At 41.7% G+C, this 16,281-nt stretch overlaps 1 protein-coding gene across 1 annotated transcript in view; it reads right to left on the reverse strand.

The window, feature by feature from the left end:
- TRPC5 (transient receptor potential cation channel subfamily C member 5) overlaps positions 1-16,281 on the reverse strand; it is a 244,769-nt gene that overhangs the window by 33,720 nt on the left and 194,768 nt on the right. Inside the window, exons 6-7 of the mRNA XM_045537517.1 lie at positions 14,456-14,778; positions 2,246-2,441 (exon numbers count right to left, since the gene is read on the reverse strand). Of these exons, the coding sequence (XP_045393473.1) occupies positions 2,246-2,441; positions 14,456-14,778 (519 nt within the window). The remainder of the gene's footprint in view (positions 1-2,245; positions 2,442-14,455; positions 14,779-16,281) is intronic.

Genomic DNA, 16,281 nt, shown 5'->3' on the forward strand with positions numbered 1-16,281 from the left:
CTGAGCTCAGTGGGAAACACCACAGCCCTGCATTAGGTGACAAGAAAATATCTCCCTTTTCTACTGTCACAAGGAACATTCAACTGGAAGACATCCAGTGAGAAAACTACAAATGTCTTAGCATGAATATTGTCATCTTTGGTAGGGGTAGAGGGTAGGATGCCAGGCATAGGGAGTGGAAAAGTCAACTCCTGAGATTCCATGCCTGTCCCCACCCCCTTACAGAGACAGATTAGGAGTGAGCATAGGCCGGGCACGGTGGCTCACGCCTGTAATCCTAGCACTCTGGGAGGCCGAGGCGGGTGGATTGCTCGAGGTCAGGAGTTCAAGACCAGCCTGAGAAAGAGCGAGACCCCGTCTCTACTAAAAAAATAGAAAGAAATTATCTGGCTAACTAAAATATCTACAGAAAAAATTAGCCGGGCATGGTGGCACAGGCCTGTAGTCCCAGCTACTCGGGAGGCTGAGGCAGTAGGATTGCTTAAGCCCAGGAGTTTGAGGTTGCTGTGAGCTAGGCTGACGCACTCACTCTAGCCAGGGCAACAAAGTGACACTCTGTCTCAAAAAAAAAAAAAAAAAAAAAAAGGAGTGAGCATAGACAGTTTCAGAATTCTTGGTCTAGTTGGGTTTGAATGAGAGAGGGAAACAGAGAGAGGGAGAGGGAGAGAGAGATTGAGAATATGAAACTGAATTATATTCCTTTTCAAATGCAATAGATGAAAAGAATTTCAGAGCTAGCATGGACCTTATGTGCCTATCCTGTTCATCTGTAGACACCGAGACTCACAGGATATCAGAGTTTGCAAGGATATTAAAGATCACTGATTTCAATTCCCTCACTTTTTAGATGAAGAAACTGAGGCCCAACAGGGGAAAGTAAGTTACTTAAGGTCATTCAGTTATACATGACAGAACCAGGACTAGAGACTCTGGTTTTTAAACTTCTAATATTTTTTCAATATAGTCCCCTCCCTTCTCTACTACCTATGTACCTAATATCTAAACCATCCTAGTAGACAATTTTATATCCTAGTTTTTGTAATATCCTAGTTTTTTTAATATCCTAGTTTTTTAAACTCTCCTGTGACAGAAATTCTACAAACTCATCTGTGAGAATATATTTCATTGGCATTTATAGTTAGGAAGTTCTTCCAAATAGGTAACTCAAAAGTCTCCTGCTCGAAACATACATCTGTTCCTTTTTGGTCTGTCCTTAGTGGAAATGGATCATAGATGTTCTCTATTACCAATAATATTTAAGACGTGTGTGTGTATGTATGTTTATATAACCAATAATTGAAGCTTCTTTTCTATAGCCTAAATGACTCCTCAGTGGCAAGCCAAATTTGAGAAATAGCATCTAGAAAGGAAAACAACACTTGGGTTTTTTGATTCTGTGCCACAACAAAAACTTTCAATGGACTGATCCAGAGGGGGTGATTTAGCATTGTAATAGGAACTAAAGATCCAAATTCACTGATACCCAACGAAACAGGACCTCAGATAACCAGAACTCCTTTGCTAATACTCCATTTCTAGAAACGATAGACAAATTATAAGAAAATATGCCAAGGTTAGGTTATTTACTTTGGCATCACCAACCAGGGTCGGGCCTGAACTGATTCCATATCCAATACCTTTACCATTTCTAGTCTAGGGTAATAAACAATGCTGATCTAAGTGGTAACATGATGGTCAAAAAAACATTCAACATAGGACTCTACTTAAGAGTGCCTCATAGTGAAGTGCAGTTACTCATATATACTTGATAAAAAATAGCTACTTTATCTCTGAGAAGGTCATCCTTGTCAATAGAATTTTCAGTTTGGGGAAGGAGATGTTTGCAGCAAAGAGGGAGATAAGGCTCTCCTGCTCAGAGAACCAGATCAGGTGGATTAACCCTGGAGATCACTGAGGTGGTATGTTGTAGCCAAACTGTGCTCAAACCCCTGAATTTTCCTTATCAAGGCAAGAAGATGGATTCAGACATTTTAAAATATTTTTAACAGTAGCCAGAAAGTCTTATTAACTAGAACAACCTATTCTAGATGACAAAATTCAATAGACTAAGAGTCCAAACTGAATTGCCTTAGAAAGAAAGAATTCAGTCTAACAACCGGGAAAGCTATTGTAAATTAATTGAGGCAGACGGACTCTTTCACTGAGCTTCCTTCCAGTGGGCTCCATGTCAATGTGACACCTCCTATAACCCAAGTAAACACCCTTGTAAAGCAAAGCTACTCACGGCAATAAGCTGGTAGGAGTTGTTCATCATGGCAATCAGCATGTTCAGCAGTACTACCAGGGAGATGACATTGTATGTCCCAAACATGGTAGCTCCCACAAACTCGGTGAACTCGTGTCTGGCTTTCACATTGGTAACATATAGATTTAAAAGACCAAATACAGACCAGAAGAGTGACTGAAGGGTCTCAAAGAGCCTAAAAGAGATCAAAGAAAGAACAGGTTAGTCAATTCTCTAGGAAGAGCAAGAAAAGAGAAAAAACATAAGGTGATCTGCTTAATAAGGAGGCTGCCAGACTTGCAACAGGTAGACTGATGAGCTCACGTACTGTGGTTTCTTCCCTAACACAAACCAGCCAGGTCAGTTAATTTGTTTGTTGCCAGTTCTATGTCTTCTACTTTGCTTTTCTACCTGAAATTCCATCTCTCTCTTCTCAGCCTATGTATAGCCTAAAAATTTTCAAGGCTTATTTCAAGAGCTAAGCTCTGTGGAGGAACTGGAGGATTCTCAAATTAACACTTTATATAGATTGTTATTAATATATATTAACCAACTCTTATTGAGAACTTACTATATATCAGCATAAAGTTTTAGATACTTTTACATACATTATCATTATGATCCTTATAAACTTTATTGTTGCTAAGGAGGAAGCTGATGTTCAGAGATTGAATGACTTTCCAGAGGACACCCAGCTAGTAAGTGCTGAGCCAGAATTGAAATCCAGGTCTGTCTGACTTCCCCAAACCACTGCATTAGTTTATATTATTTGGTGGCTTCACAAATTATTGTTTCCTTTCATAGTCTCCACATCCAAACATGTAACTACAATAATATGCTTTTGGTGTCTAGAGTTTCTTTTGCCTCATATTCAGAAATCTGCACACAGCAATACAATGCAGCCAGCTCATGGGTGGCACATAACGACCATTTCCCAAACCCATGGAAGCTGTGTAGAACATAAGAAATGCTACTTTAAGGATGAATGTACTCTTCCAATTTGCTTGAAATGTGTTGTTCTTAAGGAGCCTAATGTATGTTGAGAGGCTTAGGGATTTGTTCTTGGGGGTGAGTGGGAAGTGTTTTAAAAGTCCCTCTGTCTGGACATGGTCTTTCCCCAGATCTTTGCATGGCTGTCTTCTTATCGTCTAGGTCTCAGCTCAGATGTCACTTCTCAGAGACACTTTGCTTGGTTGCTCTACCTAAAGTAGCTTTATCAGTTATTCTCTATCCCATTGTCTTGTTTCATTTCCTTTGTAGAACTTGAGACTTCCTAAAATTATATTAAGTAATTTTTGTCTTAAATGGTTGTTTTCTGATCCTCTCTACTAGAAGGTAAGCTTTATGAGGGCAGAGACAGACAGCTACTAGGTACCTGGCACATACTAGGCACGCAATAATATTTGTTGAATAAATGAATGAATACATGTTAACTATTACTGTTATTAAAGTAGAGAAAATTTGAATCCAATTGACAATTGCACAGTCAGGGGGCTGCACAGTAGGGGCCATTTCATTTTGATGAAGGCTGTGCTCCGCACTGGCCTGACTCTTAGGGAGCCTGCTTCAGGGCTGCCTGGGCATCATGCACATGGTCCTTCTCAACCTGTTAAATGGCTCCTCTCTGATCATCAGAGATAACTTCCATGACCCCCTTCAGCATCGCATTGCTTGTGAACTAGCCTAGAAGGAAGAAATTTGGTATTTGTTTGTTGAAAATAAGTGCCAGTTGTGAAGCATTTAAGAATCAACAGTAAGAGGAGCATCTGGAATGCAGGGGCCAGGGCACAAGAACCAGAAAATATAGCAAGTCAGACCTGTCACACGATCTAAATTTCCAGGAGACTCTATCAGTCAGGGCGAGGCAATACAATGCATCACAGAACCAGGCAGAGGGTTAAAACATAGGGAAGACATGGGGTTCAGGAATCTGGTCCTGCTAGGCGGACACGCCCAGGACTTGTTGATGTCCATTACATATCAGAAATCAGGAGGCCAGCAATGGCAAAAGCAGCTAGCACAGCAGCTGGGTAACCGAAGTGGAGGCAGTTGTGGTTCAGAATAAAAGAAAGCAGCTGCAGTAAATAGGAATGACAGTCTGAGGAACCAGAGTTCCTGGAAGCTGAATGACCTCAAATATAGAATGCATTTGGTAAGTATTGATTGCTTGACAGACAATAAGGCCACAAACCAGGGCAAGTATGTCATTAATATGTTGGTAGGGCCTTACTGAATCGGTTGCTTCTCCTGAATGGATGTTGTTACCCTCCTTCAGCTCCACCCCACAACAATTAAAATTGCAATGGTTTATGTTTGAGTGTAGAGTATATTGCTAGTTTTTCCATTGACTAATAACAAAGATTCCCTAAAAGTGAGTCTGGGCATTTAAAATCTACCCTCAGCTGTGGTGATATTCCAGTCAGGGAGACCCTGTGCATAAAATTGTACAACAGGGGAAAAGTACAGGGGTGGGGCCAGGAAAAATCATTCCTCAATTTTGGTGGTTGGTAGTGACAATGCCCTCAGCATGGTACACAGAATGTCACAATATGGTCTGGTCACTAAGAGAAGCTGGCCTGCTGAAAGGCATGCCCAAGTAGAATGGACTGGCATATGAGGTGGATAAGAATATTCTGGTGAGACATTTGTAGGAAGCTCTGTGGCTTCTAGAGTCAGTTGAATTCACAGGGACAGAGCCACCACTTCGAGTGGGAGGCATTGATGGCCAGGTCCATAATAAAGTCATCATAAGGGCTGGGCGCGGTGGCTCATGCCTGTAATCCTAGCACTCTGGAAGGCCAAGGCGGGACGATCGCTCATGGTCAGGAGTTCGAGGCCAGCCTGAGCAAGAGCGAGACCCCATCTCTACTAAAAAATAGAAAGAAATGATTTGGACAGCTAAAAATATATATAGAAAAAATTAGCTGGGCATGGTGGCGCATGCCTGTAGTCCCAGCTACTCAGGAGGCTGAGGCAGAAGGATTGCTTGAGCCCAGGAGTTTGAGGTTGCTGTGAGCTGGGCTGACGCCACGGCACTCTAGCCCAGGCAACAGAGCGAGATTCTGTCTCAGAAAAAAAATAAATAGGGCCGGGCACGGTGGCTCATGCCTGTAATCCTAGCCCTCTGGGAGGCCGAGGCGGGTGGATCGCTCGAGGTCAGGAGTTTGAGACCAGCCTGAGCGAGACCCTGTCTCTACTAAAAATAGAAATAAATTATCTGGACAACTAAAAATATATATAGAAAAAAATTAGCCGGGCATGGTGGTGCATGCCTGTAGTCCCAGCTACTCGGGAGGCTGAGGCAGTAGGATCGCTTAAGCCCAGGAGTTTGAGGTTGCTGTGAGCGAGGCTGACGCCACGGCACTCACTCTAGCCTGGGCAACAAAGTGACACTCTGTCTCAAAAAAAAAAAAAAAAAGAAAAAGAAAAGAAAAAAGATAAATAAATAAAAAAATAAAGTCATCACAAGGATGGAAAGACTTATTAACCAAACCCTAGAATCCTAATAACAAAGGATTATCTTTTCAATTTTAAAGGGAATGGTTTTAGAAAAAAACAACCAGTCCATTTTTATTTAGCAGAGAATAAACAAACATATGGAACTTGCTAGCTCAAGAAAGGGCACAGACTAAAGATATGAGGATTCAAGGAGACTTGGTATTAAGTGTATGGAAGACAAATCCATACCAGGTGGTTAAGGGGGAACTTGGACATGTTGGGAGCCATCCACAAATAGATCACAAAGCTAAGAGGAGTACAGTAAAATAGAAATAGAACTGCAGTCCTCTGGATGTTTGCTGAAAGTCTCATCTTTGAGATGATGAATTAATCTTTTGAAAGGTAGAAAGAGAATGGAGAGGATTTACTTCTCTCGACCTAATTCAGACCAGCAAAGAACTGGAAGGTGAACTGGAAGAGAAAGTCTCCATGGGAGAAAGAGGGACATCGTCCTGTATTTTACAAGTTGTGTTTTGATAGTCCAAATGGAGGCCCCTGATTGACCCGGTGGCCTCATCCTTACTCATTCTGCAGTTTCCTGGACCTGCTAGTTCTCATTTCACATGCCTTCCACAAGCTTCTAGCTCTAGATGAAATGTTCCTGCCTTGTCCTCAACCTCTAGCCTCTACTTCTGTCCTGTTTCTGTTTCTGCTCAACTCTTGTTTGACCTTAGAGGTTCAGCTAATGCCCCACCTCCTCCAGAAGGCTGCCCTAATTCCTTTCCTACAAGGTTGGATTAGATGCTCCTCTTTTGTGCTCTGAAAGCACCCTCATCTTGTTCCACAAAGGTGTATATCACACTGAGGATGCAACAGAGCAGAGTGGCTAAGAGCAAACTTTAGACCCCTCCACTTATTAACTGTGTGACTCTGGGAAAGTTACATAGCCTCTTTTTATTGAGACAGAGTCTTGCTCTGTTACCTAGGCTAGAGTGCTGTGGCGTCAGCCTAGCTCACAGCAACCTCAAACTCCTGGACTCAAGCAATCCTCCTGCCTCAGCCTCCCGAGCAGCTGGGGCTACAGGTGTGCACTACCACGCCTGGCTAATTTTTTCTATTTTTAGTTGTTTGGCTAATTTATTTTTATTTTTAGTGGAGACAGGGTCTTGCTCTTATTCAGGCTGGTCTTGAATTCCTGATCTCAAGCAATCCTCCCACCTCGACTTCCCAGAGTGCTAGGATTACAGGCGTGAGCCACCGCTCCCGGCCTACATCGCCTCTTTAAACTTCAAGTTTCCTCATCACAAAAACGGTTCTTAGTAAGAAAAATACTAATTGCTAACATTTATTGTGCTCTTACAATATGCCAAGCATTGTGCTAATTGCTTTGCATATACAGTTGTCCCTTGGTATCCATGAGGTTTGGTTCCAGGATCCCCCCAGTATCAAAATCCATGGATGCTCAAGTTTCTTATATAAAATGACATAGTATTGCATAAAATCTGTGCATACCCTCCTGTATACAGGCAGTCCCTGGGTTACGGATGAGCTACATTCCTGAGAACATCTTTAGGTCAGATTTGTATGTGACTCAGATCCTTGATGAACAGCACATATACAGTAACAATAATAATAATAATAATACTATACTGGCTCATTTGTGGTAATAATACCATGTAATACTGTAATAATAATACCCCTGTACTGTAATAAGTTACAGAAGCTATTATGCTCTTTCTTTTAATTCAAACAAACAGAACATAAAAACAATCTCATACAAAAAGTTTAGGTAGGAGATAGGAGAAATTTCAAGAAAGAATATTAAAGGTTAACATTCACCTAATGTTGCATCAACGCTAGGCTAATAGGAATGTTACACTTATTTTGATCTTCTAACCAAATCAATAATAACCTTTCCATTTTAATAATTAATCCACTGTGCTGCTTAGTAATAATTGATGCTTTCATTGGAGCACTGCCTTTCACATGTTCCATTATTCTCACTTTATCCTTTATAATTGTTCCAATAGTTGAACGACTCAAGCCTAATGCTTTCCCAATGAATGATGGCATCTGGCCTTTCTCTGAATGCTTAACTATTTCTACTTTTGTTTCCATTGTGATCACTTTTCTTTTCACTGCAGGCTCACCTGGACTTGCAGCGGACTTTTGCTTTGGAGGCGTGGTCATAAGGGTAAACACAGACTCACAAAATCAAATAAAAAAGTTAAGACAAAAGTGATGCTGTGTGTAAACGACTGTATAAACAATGAGATTAGCTGAGAGCGTAAAGATGCCGCACCAACGAACCGTTTACACCACGTGGGTTTCTTTACATGTGCAGAAGCAACTAGTTTCTGAATTATTAATTTAATTATTTAATTATAATTATCCCTATGGGGAGCCTTGGGAGCCTGTTCGTAAGTATGGAACTCTGTAAGTTGGGTTGTCAGTAAACCCTGGGACTGCCTGTACTTTAAATCATCTCTAGCTTATTTTTATTAACTAATACAATGTAAATGCTATGTAAGTAGTTGTTATACTATATTGTTTAGGGAATAATGACTAGAAAAAAAGTCTGTGCATATTCAGTACAGACTATCGTTTTTTGAAAAAATATTTTTGATCCATGGTTGGTTGAATCCACCAATGCAGAACCCATGGATATAGAGGGCCTACTGTATTATAATATTTTATTATAATCCTATAGTAGTAGCTACTATTATTCTCCTATTTTTCAGATGAGAAACTGAGGCCCAGAGTGGTCACACAGGCAGAAAGTGGCAGAGGTAGGATTTGTACCCAGCTCTTTTGACTCTGGAGCCCACACGCTTAGCCACCTTACTGTATCACCTAAGATGCTGAATGTAAAGTGCTTGGCATATGGTAAGCATTCAAAATGGCAGCTATTTTAACTGTTTACTTGTGTTCTCCATTAGACTATGACCTTCTTGAGGGTAAGGATGGCTTCTTTTTCAGTATCCTTATTATTGGTACATAGGAATTGCTGAAGAAATGTTTTTTTTTTTTCTTTTTTCTTTCAGCATATTACAGGGGTAAAAATGTTTAGGTTATGTATATTGACCTTGCTCCACCAGAGTGGATTAATAAACTGAAGAAATGTTTGTTGAATAAATCTATAAAAGATGACAGGAGAAACACATAACCAAGGAAAGTACAAATGAGAGGCACCATCCTGTGATAACAGCAGCAGGAAAAATAATGAACTGAAATTAGGGGGAAAGCTGGAGATGGCCAATATGGACCTTTATAACCTTATCAGAGCAAAAACAAGAGCCTTTGATGGGAACTATGTGTGTATCTGTGTGAATAGGATGGGAAAATATTGGCTGAATCATGGGTAGAGGAATCACTGCTGATTAAGTAGGAGTAGCTGCAAATGAATGGTAATAGTGTGGAAGGAGGTCACAGTGGCCTGCTAGATGACAGCTCTGTCTTATTTAGCTTTGCATGCATTCAAGATTATTGCAGCTTCATGCAACAAATCTTACATAACTTTACAAAACCAGCCTCACATATGTACCCCTGAATAAAAGAGCAGACGGGATTGAAAGATCTGGATTGAAATCCTGACTCTGCCACTTACCATCTTATGCATCTGGGGGCAGCCTGCTTAACTGCTTTGTATCCTCATCTCCACAACTATAAAATGGGTAATCACAGTAGTGTGTACCTCATAGCATGGTAATGAGGATTAAGTGAGTTAATTCATGTAAAGATGATTTGTAATAGTGCCTGGCCCTGGCACTCAGTATATATTAGTCATTTTTATTACTATTATTAAATTTTCCACCTTGTCATTGTTTTATATACCTTTATTGCCTTTATATATTATTATTTGTTTGGGTAGCTAGTTGTACATAGTTGCAATCATAGTTCATACAATTTATGTGTTTTTACAAGTTACGTATTTAGGGTATAGACACTTCTTTGTGTGTATACAGAGTCTTCAGGTGTATCATTTTAATAGCTACCCAAGATTCCACTCAGTGAATACCATGCCTGTGTCTGACAGCTTTATCAATGCTTTGGATGAGAATCCATGGCTTCTTAGATTTTCAGATGACACAAGACTGGGAGGGATAGCTAATAAATTGGTTGACAGGATAAAGATTCAGAAAGATTTCAACAGCTTGGAGCAATGAGCTGGAACTAATGAGATGAAGTATAATAAGGATCAATGTAGAGCTTTCTCTCAGGCCATGTGCCCAAGCACAGCATGAGAGAGGTAGGAGAAAGGCCAAGAATTTTCGCTGAAAGCAAGCTCAAAGTGGATCAGCAGAGTGACAGCTGGCCAGATACTTTAGTTATCCTAGGGAGAAAGAAGCAGAAGTAGATCATCTATAATTAAAGATAAGATTGCTCCAGGCCCATACATGTTGTTGCAAATGGCTTGCGGGTAAAACTGGTGAAATCTGAATAAGGTCACTGGATTTTATCGACATTGATTTCTTGGTTGTGATATTGTATTATAATTATATTACCATGGGGGAAAATTGGGTGAAGGGTTTAGGTTTCTGTCTGTATTATTTCTCACAATTACAATGTAAATCTACAATTTTCTCCAAATAAAAAGCTGTAAAAAAAAAAGATAGAATTGCTATTGGACTTCATCCTTTCACTCAATTGTTCAGTAGGGATGTTGAGCACTTTTATGTCTTAGGCTCTTCTATGGTGAGTGCAAAGCTTACTAAGATGGGAGTCTTTGTCTGGTGGGAGAGAGAGATACACATGACTAAAATGCAACAGGTTATGTAATGTAATGGAGATGTGCTCAGAATGCCATGGGACAAACAGAAGAAGTCTGCAGCTGAGCGTGGGGTTGGAGTCGGTAACAAAGGCTTTAGAGCAGATAGCACGTTGGCAGAAGCTGGAAGGATGGGTAAGAGTTTGCCAGGCTGGCTAGGTGGGGCATTCCAGGCAGAGGGAATAGCATGTGATGTACAAAGATCTGTAGGGCTGAGACGCTCTCCGGTGGCTGAGGAACAGCAAAATGTTGACTACGAAGGGAGGAATGAAAGCCTGGAGAGACAAGGGCCCGATTACCAAGGCCCTGTGTGTTATGGTAAAGAGGCTGGATTTTATGGAGACGGTTCAGACACTCCAGCTGGCATGAAGCCAGGAAGTGATAGGATGAAACTGGTATTTAGAAAGAAACTTCCCTGTGGCAGGTGGGAGATTGTTTGGCAGGGAGACCAGTTAAGAAGCTGTTACAATAGTTCTTGGGAGAGATGATTTGGGCATGAATCAAGACAATGGGGTGTGTGTGGGGGGATGGATTCAGGAAATATTTAGGAAGTAGAACTGATAAGGCTGAGTGAGACGTTAGATGTGTTTCATGAGGGAAAGGGTAAGAGTCCCAGATGCCTCCTAGGATTCTGGCTGGTATCATTTAATGAGATGAGCAATTAAAGGGCAAATAGGTTGGGGTGAAAATGTGGAGATAAGGAATTTAGTTGTGGACATTCTGTGTTTGGGGGACCTGTGGAACAGCCAGGTGTGTTCAGGAGGCATCTGGAGATGAGGCCTGGACCAACTTAGCTTCTTGCCACTTCCACGCTTTTTCTCTCACAATTCCTGTGCCCTCAGAATTATGATGCCTTTCTAATTGCTTCTCTTCACAGCAGTTGAAGACCAGGTACTCCCAGTATGGAATACTGACCTCAAATTACCAACAATGCTGTCATGTGGTTGTCGGCAAGGACAATGAGTTCCCTTTAAATTGTATGCCTAGGGAAAAAAAGATTTTTTTTTCTGTTTTAAGTGGAAGAATAGCAGTGGCATCTCTGGAGAATCAGAAAGAGAAAGATGACAATAAGCAGGTACCAACCAAACTTTCCACCAATATATAAACAAGTTCGCTTTCCCCTTCTCTAAAACCTAAGTTTTTCTGATGCTCTGGCTGAGTAACATGTTTTTTAACAGGTATTACAAATGCCTGAGTTGGGGTGTTTAAAAGAAAACATAAATCTGAGTCACGCTTCTGTAGAGGAAAAAAAATCAACCAATAGAGGGAAAGTTAAGGTTACACTCCTGCAAATTTGGCCCCAGGACAACACTTCTTCATACCTGACACCCCAAGATATAATTTTGTATATGACAGGTGCCCATTCTTGTCAATTGTCCCTGCTGGGCAAGTGATGGGAGCAAAATGTCAATTGGCAACAGGGGTGTTAATAATCATTACAAACTTGCAAGGAGGCATTTCCTAAACTTCTTCAGCAGAGTTCACATGAAAGTGTAATTGGCAGGGACCTGGCCTCCTGGAAGGCACCTTGCATTCAGGTGTTCAATTCTGTTCAATTTTGTTCCCAACTTTGATGGGAACAAATGCAGTCTCCTGGTGCTCAAGCCACTACAAAATTGCTCTTTATATTGAAAACAGGTTGCTGTGAGTTCTGTCTCTAGAGTAATGTGGGAGAGGAAGCAGTTCCTAATCAAGAGACTAGCAAGGTGATAAGTTGCTGTTATACGCTCCTGGTATATAAAAAACTAGCACTATATCCTTCCCAGCCCATTTTTAGACCCCCTTTCCTTACCCATGAGTCTGGTTTCTCCATCCAAGATTTTGCCCTGAGTTTTGGGAAGAGAGACAGGGGGTGTAGTCTAGTGCAGGGGTTGGGTGCTGCAGTGCGCAATGGAGGGAGCCAACAGTTTTCAAATTTTGTTCACTGGAACATCACATTGCTTGAAAAATAAGAAGGGAGGAGAAGTGTCTGCAACCAATATATTTGGAAAAACCTCTCCCTACATTGAAGATCGACAGTGGAAAGATTCTGAGAAGTCTTGCAGGGAAGAAACTTTTTTAACTTTGTCCTAGAATTTCCAAAACCCATTTGATCATGATCCTGTTTTCCTGTCTATTAACATGCCACTGAACTGTGGGGTTGTTTTGTAACCCATTTTAGGAAATGCTGCCAGAGGCAAATAATAGGAGTAGGGGTAGGCTAGACGGCATTGGTGTTTTTTTTTTTCTTGAGACAGCGTCTTGCTCTGTTACCTGGGCCAGAGTGCTGTGGCGTCAGCCTAGCTCACAGCAACCTCAAACTCCTGGGCTCAAGCAATCCTCCTGCCTCAGCCTCCCGAGTAGCTGGGACTACAGGCATGCGCCACCATGCTCAGCTAATTTTTTCTATATATATTTTAGTTGTACATATAATTTCTTTCTATTTTTAGTGAGACCGGGTCTCGCTCTTGCTCAGGCTGATCTCGAACTCCTGAGCTCAAACGATCCTTCGGCCTTGGCCTCCCACAGTGCTAGGATTACAGGCGTGAGCCAACACGCCCTGCCTGGCATTGTTTTATTCCTTATTTATCAATGCAACTTTTGGTCAAGCAAAGACCCTCCCTCCCCTTTTACCCTCCTGGCCTTTGTTATTGAAGACCTTTCTAGAATGTCTAAGTCCACTGAACTGCCTTAGTTTATAGAGTTAAAGGAAAACATTGTATCTCAGTTTAAGGACTAAGAACCTTGGGGTCATTGCTATGGGTACAAGTGATGAATTGCACTTTCCAGAAGTAGGGGTGGAGTTGGATAAGAGGTAGGACACTGAGTCCAGGGTCAGCCCAGGGCAGCTGCAATTTGACATTTTGCCTAACAAATTGCCTGACAAGTGCTTATTTTCTTTCTCTTGTCTATTTCCCCATCATTGATTTATAAGAAAATAAAAGCCATTCTAAATGGTTTGAAGGTCCCCCAAAGGTAGGTCTTCATGGTATAATACTATGAAAAGGCACAGGAGTTCTATGTATTCAGAGAGAGTGGACTCTCAAAGAGTCCTGAGCTGTTTCTGTGTCCCAAGTAGGAATGGAAGACATTTCCAATTAGTGCTTGGTGCTGCTTGGCTCACCTGAAACCTATAATTAATCTAGCAGGTAAACTGACTCTAATCCTACCTTCAGCCTGTCCCTCCTCTAGCTTACTCTCGTGCATGCGGGTGCATTAAGATATTTTTGCATCCTTTCTTGTTCTTTGGGCTTGATTCAGAATACTTAAGTTGCCTTTGGTAACCACTTGTTCAGAGAAATAGTCTTGCTGTTTCATATCCTTGGTGGGTGCCACTTTTTTGAGTGAGGAATTATCTACCCCATTCCCATTAATTCTTTTAAAAATATTGCAGTGCTGGCCGGGCGCGGTGGCTCACGCCTGCAATCCCAGCACTCTGGGAGGCCGAGGCGGGTGGATCGCTCGAGGTCAGGAGTTCGAGACCAGCCTGAGCAAGAGCGAGACCCCGTCTCTACTAAAAATAGAAAGAAATTATCTGGCCAACTAAAAATATATACAGAATAAATTAGCCGGGCATGGTGGCGCATGCCTGTAGTCCCAGCTACTCGGGAGGCTGAGGCAGAAGGATCGCTTGAGCCCAGGAGTTTGAGGTTGCTGTGAGCTAGGCTGATGCCACGGCACTCACTCTAGCCTGGGCAACACAGCGAGACTCTGTCTCAAAAAAAAAAAAAGTAAATAAAAAAAAATATGCAGTGCTACCAACATGTTTCAGAAATGGCTCTTTACATGACTTCCTGGGAGCCCATGTGTGGGCTTGTTTCGTTTTCCCCTCACCTAACTTCACTTCCTCTCCTAGTTCCCTGTAGTGAGAGAAGGACCTTCCTCCACCTCAGATCCTTTGGGTGAATTCATAGTGAGCTTTGCCTGCACCATCAAGACGCAGTGATGAAGGTGTGGGCTGAAAATAGGGCAAAAAAGGAGAAGGCAGAAAAAAAAAAGGCCAAAGAGGAGAGGGGATGTCTTACGTGGAGAAGGCATTGTTCTGTTTCTCACATCGGATCCCCTTGCAGTTGTTAGGCTCATCGATAGCTCTGGTCTCATAATAAAAGTAAAGCTGGTTCAGTCCATTGGCAAAAGCCAGCAGTACCAGGCAGTAGATAAAGAGGAATTTGAGGATATCAAGCAGCATGCGCCCCAAAGAGATCTGCAGAGGCCCTAAGTGGGAGTTGGCTGTGAACAGGGATATGAGACGCAATGAACTTAAAATGTTGGATATCGCGAAGAGTGCTTCTGCAATCAGAGTCGGGTGCCACATTTCCCATTCCTCCCTTGGACGAGAACCATTATACTGAAAGAAACAAGAAGTGCACAGGTTGAGAGAGAGAGAGGTACAGTGAGCATTTATGAAATTTTCCCCTTTTTCCTCCCTTCCACACCCAAATAAGCCACCAAAATATGCATCAAGCATTCATTTACACAACAGCCCCATGCATGGCACTGTTTGTGTTTTCCCCCCATCCAATTAATACATGATGCTAATAACTCTCTTCCTCCCACTCTCATCCAAATATATACCCAGCATATACACATAGAAAAATGAATTTCAGTGCAATCATCTGGAGCAACCACCTGTGGTTTATCAACAGACATTTTCTGTGGGTTTACCAGATTGTTGGGGAGTGTCACTGAAATGCACTGTGAAATGTGAGCCACTGGTATGACTAAGGTAGTGGGGACAAATCACCCTGCTTCCTAAATATTTCAAATCATATCTACTTCCTTAATCCTCAATTGGATTCTGAGTACCATAGACAACTTGTAGTTACTGAAGGACAAGGGGTAGATGCAGCCTCCTTGGTATGCAGTGTTCATTCTTACTCCCCTGCTGACTGCAGTTTGGGGCTGTTAGAGCATCCTTAGTAGAGCTTTCTGCTGAATTTTTAGCAGTCTGTAATGTATTTTACACTACTGCAAATGGCATGTCAACCTTTCAGGTAGTGAATTTAGTACTGCCCCACACAGTGGCGTATGGATATATTTTACTGTTTCTTTAACAACCCTACCGGTTAGAATGTCTTTTTAATGCAAATGATGAGCCAGGGAGTTGAAGGAGGGGAAGAGCCGGTATTTATTGGGTTGGTTACCTAGTTTTTCAGCCCTATCCCAGGTTTCCAACTCCTGGAACATTGAGGCCAGCTTTGTAGAAAGATGATTTCATTGTGAGATCTGAGCTCCAATGTGGGCACTGCCACTTAAAACTGCTTGTATCTTTTAATTTCACCATAAAATTAGGATAATGCCTGCTCCTACCCACTGCACATGTTTGTGGGTCTGCATGCCTATGTGAAATTCTGCATATGCCATAAGGGGAGATGTTATGGAAATACAAGGAACTACTTATTACCTTCCCCAGGACACAAGTAGATTTTGCCTAGGATTCCATTTGAAGCATATTGCCTTGAGCTCGCATCTAAATATCACAGTTTCTCACGACTAAATGTAAACAACTTTCCTGAGAAAATGTTCCATTGGGGGCCAAATTACATTGCTAGCATTTCTAAAATGTGCTTTAGTTCCAACAACTGAGGAAGCTGGTGTTGTTGAAATCACTTGTGTATATTCAGTATTTTTCTCTGTCAGAGGAGTTTGGAGAAACCGTGCCACATTTGTATTCATGTTTCAGATAGACTTTTAGGTGGCCAATCAGTGTTATATATTCTTGGCAAAATCTTGTATTTCTACATTTTTTCTCACCCTAAAAAACATTCATTGCATTGCTGTGAGGGATAGATGTTGCTAGGCCTGTTTTACTAAAGGAGGAACTGAAATCCAGAGAGGCAGAGTGACTTGC

This window comes from Lemur catta, chromosome X (genome assembly GCF_020740605.2).
Source record: "Lemur catta isolate mLemCat1 chromosome X, mLemCat1.pri, whole genome shotgun sequence".
Classification (NCBI taxonomy): domain Eukaryota; kingdom Metazoa; phylum Chordata; class Mammalia; order Primates; family Lemuridae; genus Lemur; species Lemur catta.